At 36.1% G+C, this 10,956-nt stretch overlaps 1 protein-coding gene and 1 long non-coding RNA gene across 3 annotated transcripts in view; one reads left to right on the top strand and one right to left on the bottom strand.

Moving 5' to 3' along the window:
* Positions 1-1,881: 1,881 nt before the first annotated feature.
* LOC142346647 (uncharacterized) lies at positions 1,882-4,773 on the bottom strand. Of its 2 annotated transcripts, XR_012759706.1 has the most exons (3): positions 4,479-4,773; positions 3,084-3,207; positions 1,882-2,251 (listed from the first exon to the last, which is right to left on the bottom strand). It is a non-coding gene; the product is annotated as an uncharacterized LOC142346647 (long non-coding RNA). The 2 variants fall into 2 exon arrangements; XR_012759700.1 differs by lacking the exon at positions 3,084-3,207.
* Positions 4,774-6,012: 1,239 nt separating this feature from the next.
* LOC142336144 (uncharacterized) overlaps positions 6,013-10,956 on the top strand; it is a 7,482-nt gene continuing 2,538 nt past the window's right edge. The window contains exon 1 of the mRNA XM_075384735.1: positions 6,013-6,202. Coding sequence (XP_075240850.1) covers positions 6,025-6,202 — 178 coding nt within the window. The 5' untranslated portion in view covers positions 6,013-6,024. The remainder of the gene's footprint in view (positions 6,203-10,956) is intronic.

The raw sequence follows: 10,956 nt of genomic DNA, 5'->3' as shown, positions 1-10,956 counted from the left end.
TAGCTAAAATGTCAAACGGTCAAGCAAAATTTTGCATGAATGCAAACGTATCAGGTAGAATAAAGGACACCGCTCAAATAATTGTGCGTAATAAATTCTATTTTGACCGCATTTAAATAAAGAAAAATTAAAGGGAAAAAAGAGCAAAAAATACATTTGCCTATTAAGTATTGAAAGTCTTTTTAAAAATGCGGTCAAGGTTTTTAAGAATGGTACGTGTTAGAGGACTGAGTGAGTATGCGTGTGAGTGTGAGAGGGGAGGGGGAAAGAGGTTGATGGGGCAGGTGTGTGTGTGGGGGGGGCACGTTTTGGTTTGATTGATTGGTGAGAGGGGCTGGTATGGAAGAGAAGGTAGGTGTTCACCTTTCCAACTTTGATATTACCAGGAGTTCTTAATTATTTTATAATAGAAATAAAGTTACTGTCAAAGTCCAACGTTGAATATTAACTCAACGTTCGACAAATAGAGATCATAATTTAAGTCATGAACAAACTTGCTCCAACTAAAAAATCCAATTTGCATAGCCGGAATACTCCAGAAGCAAACCAAAGGTTAGTCCTACCTTAAAAAAAACTATTGCGTTAAAAACCTAAGCCAATCTGATTAAAAAAAATAACATAACCGACTAAACGTGAAGAATTGCTCTTGAACGACTAGTGGGAGCAAATCAATTGCAGCCTGCTTCAGTCGGGGGGGGGGGGGGAGCCTAAATGGGACTAAGAAGTTCTATAGTGGGCTTCAAATAACCACATTAGAGGTTAACATATACCACTATTAAGATTTAAAATAAAAAATGACACCAGTTTCGGCGCACTTTTCATTTGACTTTTAGAATTAAATTGCCGCCAATTGTGTTCAGCTGCTTGGAATTGTGATTGAGAGAGAACTTTAGATCACGCGAAATGCAAAAAGTCAAGGGCGTAAAAGTCACTCGAAAAGTCAAAATTGTCAAGCGAAAATTTTGCATAAAAAAGACACACACGTTTACAATAATTGCTATGAACTACGTTCACGAGCAATTAATAAAACACGCAAACAGAATCCTGAAAAACATGTGCGCCCTTAAAGTGATGAATGTTATTACAGATGTACCCACAAATTGCAGGGACAGAAGGTTATTACTATTGGAGGTAAAAAAAGTCAGATTCAGAAAGGTATGACCAATTCTGGCTCCACTTTGTTCAATTCTCGAGAAAGGTAGGCAATTGCCTAGCTGAAAGTCGTTAACATATGCTCAAAGTTTGGAAACATCCATCACATTTGCTCATCATATTTCTCTTTATTAGCAAACGTGAACAGTGACAAGATTTTGTCACTATTGTTCACACCCACCGTCACACTTGATCACACCGTCACTATTGTCCACAATAAATATCCGCGACACTTAACATCAGGCCAATTAGATTTAAATGAGCCAAAAGATAATTGTTAATTAATTACAGAAATGTCCCTCGCAATACCAATTGTGAATTGACACAATTAGCAGATATACTTCCTCCCAGAACACTTCTAACAAAATCGATTAATTCTCTGGATTAGATCTGAAGTAATTTCCAATTAAATTCGAGCACAGATTCTAGTTTAATTGAATGCTCAAAATAGAGGAAAATTACAACGCTTCGAAGTTACGAATTTCATATTTTTCCCTCAAATTTGTCCGTGGTTAACGCATATCTTTTTCATAGTGGATAACAATGATGCTAAATAAGAATGTGTGATGAGTTATTGTCACTGTTCTCTACGAAATGCCAAAACAGACTCAAAATCTGTAAGTGTAACTTTGCACCGTGGTGGATTCTCCTAATCAATTATTGCACAACACCAAAAGGGGTGTAAAATGCGAATTTCTGAGCTATTATTCAACGCACGGATCAAGGAAACAGAGTTGATATATTAAACATTAAAATGTAACAGTTGTTGCTCAAATGATAATTAAGAACAGTTTAAAAACATATTACAAAACTTTTGTTTGAATTGAATCGTGAATTCTGGCACCCGAGGACAAAGATTCTGTTGATTCTTCAGGCAGCAGCAGTAGTTCTATTAGTATTGCTTCGAGGCAAAGATCACTGTCGAATCACATGCATTTTTCTAGCTTCCTTTGGCATCGTGAATTCAAGCCAGAAATATTGTGACAGCTTCTGTCCAGTTTCAAACAGCACTCGATAAATTCACCTTCGTTGTCGATTTCTTTACGATGCATTTTCTCCATCACACCAACATAGCATGCACACATTGGCTCTTTTTTACCTTCAAAACAATTTTGGCCTTCACTTGTCCTTACATTATTTCAGAATATTTTATAGGAGATAATGCACTGAAAGGCGCTGAATTTATATAGTTTCAGGGAATTCAGCAATTTTCAGCACATTTACATAATTTCAGTCAATTTCAGACACCTCAACGCAAGTTTAGAAAAGATTGACTTTGAGATTTTGATCTAAAAAGTTCTGAGAAGGAAACCAGAAAGTAAACTAACTAGCGTTAGCACAATTTTGGCGTTCCTCTGGCCAACGTATTTTCGCTCTCTAATTTGGAAAAAAAACGGCAACCTCTTCTTTTTTGTTGGTTCTGAAATAGCTATTCTAATTTGAATTCAAAATTCATCGACGAACATAACCGACTAACGTCGGAGCGAATTGCTCTCAAACAACCGACGAGCGGTTGTCTTCGTCAGTAGCTAGCTACGGTTTAGTGAGGCTCTCTTTAGCTTAATTGAAGACGATGTGAGGTGAGCGCAGCGAGGGTGCACGCGGGGGGGTCAACCTCTAAGAACCGCCTTTCTCACCATAAGCATAAGTCTCCAAAACAGTTTCCGTGAATCGCATACTTTGAGACTAGTGAGCTGAAAGGCTCTAAGAGAACCTAATGCCCGCTGGGCGCTACCTGTTCATCCCGTTTTGAGGACGAAAAATTAAATGAGTCAGACGAAAAATCGATTTGGCAAAAAATCGCATAAAAAGACCAACAGGACTAATATAATTGTTACAAACTTCATTTGAGGCCAATTAAACATGTCTTTAAAAAAATACGGCGATCAAATACAATGCAAACTTTTTTAGGTGTTAAATACAAAACTAACTACTTTCGGAAGAATTGCAGTCAACAGAGAGGTGAGGAGTTGCCGTTGTTTCTTAGCTAGATGACGCCCAGGGAGGCTAGCCTCGAAGAGCCAGGACACAAAAGCTGTGATAGCGGCAAAGTTTCTTAAAATGAAGTTAAAATTAATTAAATTTTATTATTGATTTTAAAGTTAAAATCAATAATTAAAATTAATTCTTTATATTTAAACTAAAAATAATTAATTAATTCAAGTAGTCACCTTATTACCAATATAATTAGGGCAATAACGTTTTGAATTTCTACGTTCTAATCAGGCTTCCAAAAAACTCAACGCTTTAACGCGTCGAGTTATTTTTCCAAGAAACTTGCCAAGTAATTTTTTGAAATTCTACCACCGATTGGCTGACAAGTTTGGCAATGAAAATGTGAAAGCAATTGTAAAAGTTTAAACAAAATGTGCACTTTACATTTTTTGTTGTTTCTTTACTTCAAACTTGAAATTTAAACATTGTTCCTGCAAACTTTCATTGGCTTACAATTTATGCATAATCTTCAACAAAAAATATGAATGTTCGATCAACGTGAATGTTTTATCAGTAACAAACAATATGAACATTTGATGTAAAAATTTTCCGAAAAAAATGTTACCAAATCCATGTAATGGTTGAAAAGGATACTGGTGGCATGGCGTTTATAATACTTTTTCTGGTTGAAATGTCTCGTAACACAAAACCATTCAGCGGTGCACTCAGGGTTCATTCAGCTTTTTTTAGTTCTGTTGTAACCCTAGTCTAGACGTGGGACTATTAAAGGACCATCCTCGGCCGATTTAAGGTGTGAAAGACTGTCCTCGAAAGATTTTTAGTATGAACAGAATTTGTCGGGATTTCGTGATGTCCGCGATTTTGGCTGGATCTAAAACAATCGCCCTCGAATTTGGAGGGTAATTTCGATACGTCAGAATCTAAATTTGAGGACATCGTTCATTGTCCAGTCAATTTCGAGAACAACTGGAATCGATCCAGTCAAATTCCAGAACACCTTTTATGGTCGAGCCGAATTCCAGGATGCGTTTCATTTTCGGACAATAAAATTGTCCTGGAATTTGGCTGGTTCGATTTCAGTTGTTCTGGAAATTGACTGGACAATGAACGATATCCTCGACTTTAGATTCTGCCGTGTCGAAATTACCCTCCAAAATTCCCCTCAAAAAGATGTGAGATGTAATGTGTCTAGGTGTAAAACGATGCAAGAGTAGGGGTAATGGGGGCTAAAGAAGCTAATTTTTAGATTTTCACCCCAAAATTTTTTACTATTCAATATTTACACTCCCACCTGGAATTATTAGGCTCTTTAATAAATTCCAGGATTAGACTAGGGAAAACAAACTCACATTTGTCAATGAATTACTTACCACTGTAACTGAGGCAACCATAAAAGGGCTGTATAGGTCCGATGTCTTGTCCAAAACATAAAACTCCAATTGACATCAGGAACACAAATGTTGCCTGAAGCCCGTTCATCATTTTAAAAAAATTTTAAGCAATTTTTATGTGAAAATTCTGTGAACCAATTTTACAGAAGGTAGATTACTCTATGCTTTGTGTTTGATTTGTAAAAAAAAGTTTGCTATCAAATGCCTTCGCATCATAAAAGGACCCAAAAAGTCATCTGTATGACTCCCTAAGTGTGAATAAATACTGACTTAATAGTCTGTACCCCAAATTTGTTATTGCAGCAATCAGACAAAACTTGAATGTCTATTATATCAATATGGATTTTCTCATGCTTTGAACTGTTTTAGCACCGTATAGTTAATCAAATTAATATGCATTTTGACCAAACTGCGCTACTAATAGAAACACAAAAATGTGTTTGCGTTTCTCGATCAAAGAAGATACCAAGCGAATCAGTAGGCTTCCCTGGTTGAGGTGCCAGACTTAACTGACCTCTGATCAGACCGTTCCAGACCAAAGTAATCTCTGATCAGACCATCTCAGACCGAAGTAACCTCCTATTAGAATGATGCGAGCTTGAAACCTCGTGAGCGCTTGAACTGCGGTCGATTTTGCCTCTGATCAGACCATCACAGACGAAAAGGACCTCCGATCAGACCAGAATCACGAGACTTTGTGCGCTCGATCCAAATTCCAGACCCTGTATTTTTGGACAAGAAACATACCGTGTGCGTTCAACTACAGTCTGATCAGAGGTCACTTCCGTATGACCCCTCGACCTTGGTTTATTTGACAAGTTGATAACAAATTTCAAGTCAAAAAGCCTAACGCACAAATTTAACAAAAAATGAGTCATCTTTTTGATTAATTTCTTTAAGATTTCATATAAAAACGGAAGGCATTAATAGCGCTCTGGAAAAAAATTAACTCTCCTTCAGACCTTGTCCCCAGCATTCCAGCAGGCATCCGCCATCGTTTTAGGGCGCATTCGATTGCTGTTCACTACCTTGATAATAATATAGAATGCCCTCTTTAAATCCCATTAATAACTTTGTGCTTCGAAAAGCAGTAGTCTAATGAACACGTCCCAAACTGTAAAGCCGGTAGTGTTTAAACACGCATGCGCAAGTTTTAAAACGCCAGATCTGTGCCATGCAAGATTCTGCAGTGCCAATTTTTCCTATTTACAGTGTCAGATTTCAAACTTTCATACAGCATGCAACTTTCATTCAAAGATTTCATACATCAAGCAAGACTTTCTGACTCTGCTAAAGTCACATCGAAATTTTGACTCATATCTCCAAACGGTCCGTGGTTCTGGTTCTCGATTAATGCCATTGTTTCTCAGTGAATTGGTCAGAGTCACATAACCTTTACTAAAGACCCCACCTCGCGTCATTTTTCAATAAAATCACCGTCAGTGGTACTTCGCGTTCATTTTGTCACAATTAAGCGGGTTTGAGTGAGCAATTGTGAAATACAGCCCAAAAACAGACAGAAATAATGAAGGCACATCTTGTAACAATTTTTGTTGCTTTTTCTTCATCCTTGCATTCCGTAATTGCCAGTTATAAAAAGTTTGGAAACATCAGCATTATTCAGAGGCGATCAGCTTTAGATGGTTTTGATCCACTTACATACGATCAGGATAAAAGACAATGCGCAATTGACCACCCTGATGGTTAGATCCTTTCAGTCGCCTACATCCGGGCCAAGAAACTTTCTAAGACATGCACTGAAATTGTTCAATAAACTGCCACTCAAAAAATCTTTTTATAATAATGGTGGCATACCAGTATTATAAGAAAACAAGTGATTTGATTTCATAGATATGAATGCACAGTTGCTTCTGACTATTTCAACCTTCGAGAACTCTTAGAAACAATTTAAGAGTTATTTCAAGTTCAGTAACAATACTTTGTAAACTTCAACTTCAGAACTTTCCGAATTTGAAAATCTGACACTGTTTATGGAAAAATTTGTCAATCTAGAATTCGGCACTGCAGAAAACTGGCATTTCTGAATGTTCACGTAAGTGTCTCAAACTAAACGATGGACCTACAAATAAACCTCTCGCAGTACTGGATTCTAGGTTGACAAATTTTTCCATAAACAGTCTTAGATTTTCAAAATTGCAAAGTGGGTGTTTTACGTATAGTTGACAGCTGTTCCAGAGGCTCAGCCAAAATTTTAAATTGACTTCAGAGGAGTTAATTACTCCAGTTTGACGCTCGATCATTGCAAATTTTAAGATTTGTCACTTCATACGGAAATTCAAACACTCTAGAATCATTCACACCGCAGTGATTTATAATAAAACTTTCTTGAGTGCGTTCCAAGCAGGCTTGTACGACTCTGCTATGGTTTCAACTTCCCAGTTCTGTCCTAAATTTGGAACAACTGTGTGGTTCTCAACGAATGCCAACTTTTTAACTCGTTTTGATACCCTTAAACTACACATGAAATAACGAAATTAAAGCTCGATTGCAGAAGTCTTTTCGAATTCATTGCTCAATGATCTAATTGAGGAATAAAAATTTTTTGCTAAACTTTGCAGTTTTTGCTATTCGAGGGAAAAAAGCAATTGTTTACATTTTTTTCAGCTGCCCTGCTCTCATTTTCCTTAAAAAATAGTTTTAACAGTTTCTATCAATCTTTCGACTTAATTGTGTCTAAATATCAAATTCGAATTGCAATTTATAAAGTCAAAATTAACGAAAAAAGCGAAAGTTTGCAAAAGAAAAATAAACGACTTGGGGCTTTTATTAGAAAGACTATTAACTTATTACAATTTCTACAGTTCCCGATTTCGAGATCTCAAAAACGTTTTTTTAATTTAAATTTAACTGTAACTTTAACTTCAATCAAAGACAAAAAAAATATACAGAATGCATCCACTAAACTATAATTCGGGGCATTCAAAGGAATTAGACCTTATATAATGCATTTTGAATTTTCAAAAAAAAACAATATAAAAAACATTTTTGCTTTTATTCGAGGTTTAAAAGGATCTAGTTGGATAAAACTATTATTAATTGCTCTCAAACGATGTTTGTAGCAATTATATTAGTCCTATCGGTCCTTTAATGCGAGTTTTCGCTTGACCAATTTTTCGTCTGACGCTTTTGACTTTTCGTCCCCAAAAACTAGATAAACAGAGAGCGCCCAGCGGGCATTTAGTGCTCTTTGAGCTTTTGAGCTCTGTTTCAATTCAAACTATTTTGGAGACATATACTTATGGCTTGAAGGGAGATTCTTAGAGGTTGAAGACCCTTCCATTGTTGACCCCACTATTGCCCCCCCACTGTACCCCTCACCCCACTGTTGCCCCTCACCTCATCAGCTCTCGGTGACCCCCCAACCCCCCCTTTTGGATTTTTATTAGCACTAGGTGTCAAGGAGCCTCCTCAAGTTTTTAATAATAGGTTGCTGCATAGTTTCGAATGTTAATGGAATAGTTTCAACATTTTAACACCACGATTTTTAGCATTTTTTGAGTAAACGTGCATTTTTTTTTCAAATTTACAATTTTTTTTCATTAATTTATCTGTATTCAGGACATCCCAAAATCAGGGGATCGAAAACTACTAAAGTAATTGATAATTAGTTACTGACAAAACTTTAGTGGACATGGAATAGTTTTTCAACTACTCAATGGCACAAATTTTATCAAAAATTTGATAAAACATGCTCTTTTTTCAAGTTTCTTTTTCAAATTATTTTGTCGTTTTTTTGGTTTTTCAGCCTGAAGAGCCAAGCAACCTCCTTTAGGGTTTAAAAATCGGTTACTGCATATTTTCTAGATGTAAAGGAATGTCTTGCAAGATTCTACCACAACGAAATGTTCCATTTTTTTGAAAATTTTTGCTATTTTGTTTCATTTTTTTGAAGTAGTCTTCGTTCAAGTTTTTTGATCCTCAAGGATCAGAACACCTCTACTAGGGTTTGCTAAAAAAGTATAGGAAAAATTGTGGTTGTCATGGGTTATTTTTCAACTTTTTAATATCACAAGTTTTGACAATTTTTTAAATGTCGCAAGACTTTTAAATTTTTTCCAAATTTTTAGCACTTTTTAGGTTTTTCTAGACTCAAGAGCCTCTGAACTTTTTCTAGGGTTTGATAATATGCTACTGCAAAGATTGTAGATGTAATGGAATGTTTTTCAAGATTTAATATTTCGAATATAAGCAATTTTCAAAAAAAAATGCAATTTTTTTCATGTTTTTGTATGTTTAATGTTACCAGGGGCCCTGGGAGCTCCTCCAAGGATTGATTATAAGCCTCTGCATGGCTTCTAGAGTTAATGGAAAGGGGATTATTTTTTTACTCGTTTAGTTAATTTTTGCAAAAAATTTAAAATTTTATTCAGATTTTAGGAAACTTTTTATCATATTCCAAGTGTATGGACCTTATGAGCCAGTGAAATTGTTTCAGGCTTGCAACAAGGATACTGGATAGTCTCTTGACACAAAGAGTTTGTTCTTAAGTTATTAATATCTTAAACTTTGGCAAGATTTTTTTAAAATTTGCTTTTGTTTTCAAAATTTTTGAACATTTTTGTCCTTTTCTGAGTTTCGCGACCATAACTGGCCAACGAAGTTTTTTGAGTTTTAGAGATGGGTTACTTGACAGAACTTTTGAGAAAAAAAAATTTGAACTTTTTTACTGCAAAGTTGAAAATTTTTTATAATAATTTTGCACTTTTTCAGTTTTTTTTGTATATGATTTATATACTATGAGATCTAGAAAACTAGAAGTTGCTAGAGAAGCAATCATGGAAAAATATTACTATGTCTCCTTCTCTATCTCTCTTGGTCGGCTAGGGTTTAATTCTTTCGGTTTCTCGTTCACGTTTTTTCTCTCTAACTATCTCCTTCTCTCTCTCTCTCTCTCTCTCTTTGGTGATACCGCAATTCAGCTGCTGTCATAAGGCGTAATGTTATCATCTCTGATCCTCATGAACAATGAGTTGTAGTATAAAAGTTTTCATCATATATGACTTAACAGGCACGTTTTAGAAAATCATTTTTAATTGTTCTCAAAAGAAATTTTTAGCAAATATATTAATCCTGTCTCTTTTATGCAATTTTTGGCTTGGCTGATTTTTCTACTGACCCATATGACTTTCGTCTTCGGAAACGGTATAAAGAGAAAGCGCCTAGTGAAAAAAGTTCTCTTAGAGCCGTTCAGCCCACTATTCTTCAATTATGCTATTAACAGAAACTGTTTTGGAGACTTATACTTATGGTGTGAAGGGCGGCTCTTAGAAATTGATACCTTAACCCATCGACCCCACTTCGGTCCCCCAGTCCACTTTTGCACCCTTATGCGGTGCACACCCGTTGCCCTCACCTTACGCCCCTTCAAATAATCTAAACTAGCCTCACTAAACCGTGACTAGCTACTGACGAAGCCAACCGCTCGCCGGTCGTTAGAGAGTGATTCGCCCGTCATTAGTCGGTTATGTTGTTAATCCAGCCGATTAATTTTGGCCGAGATTAAGAAGCAATAATTTGTTGATTTTAACGCCCAAATATGAGATTGATCACGAAAAAAGATAGCGTGCGACATTTTGGCAAAGAAAATTTTGTTTCTTAACGTGCAACTGCAACAATTTCTGATTAGAACTTGACAAAGCGTTCACACCATTAAATCCAGATGAATGCCGCGAAAACCTGGAACAGCAGCATAACTCTGATTTTTGATTAAGCAAGCTTTTTCCACCATACCCTTCTCGTCACTGCTTCTATATGAAGTGGTGTGAAGAGAGTGACGGAAAATATAGCCGAATCAGCTGCAATGTGGCGTAAATTATGCAACAGTTGTAAACGCAACAAGATTTGAACAATCAAAATTTGGATCTTTTCCGTTTGTGCCCAGGTTTGAATTTTCAATTGTTCAAACATTTTTAATACCGCCGTCAGCCTCTCAAACGGCTATTATTTAGGCGCTCTTTTTTACAATTCAAAGAATTTTTACAATTCAAAGAATTTTTACAATTCAAAGAATTTGAATTGTATTGGGGCGCTATCTTTTTATTCAAGATCTGTTTACAAATTTTCATGATTTTCGAAGTCAAATTGGAGTAGTTATTCTGGTCACGTCGAAACAGGAAGTTGAGCGAAAAAGCGAGTGGTTTTGCGGCGTGAAATTTTTTCGCTCTAATTTACAAGTAGAGTGACAAAACGGTGTTTGAACGAAAATTCGCTTTCGCGCTGGTGATTTTTTTGTTCATATACGGCAATTTCACTACTGTTTTTCGTTTTTTGGATTGGATTTTCTAAATGGTTTCCCCAATCCATTCACATTCATTCTAGGCCTAGTCTTTCGTTTGAACCAAATTTCAATTTATCGCTATTGATTTTTGTTCACATGCGGCATTTTGACACTCCCGGGTCAACGAACATACAACTTTCTTTGAATTCGTACTAGGTG

This window comes from Convolutriloba macropyga, chromosome 1 (genome assembly GCF_964194025.1).
Source record: "Convolutriloba macropyga chromosome 1, txConMacr16.3, whole genome shotgun sequence".
NCBI lineage: Eukaryota > Metazoa > Xenacoelomorpha > Acoela > Convolutidae > Convolutriloba > Convolutriloba macropyga.
The sequence above is the reverse complement of the archived record's forward strand: the minus strand, read 5'-3'. Positions and strand labels throughout refer to the sequence as shown.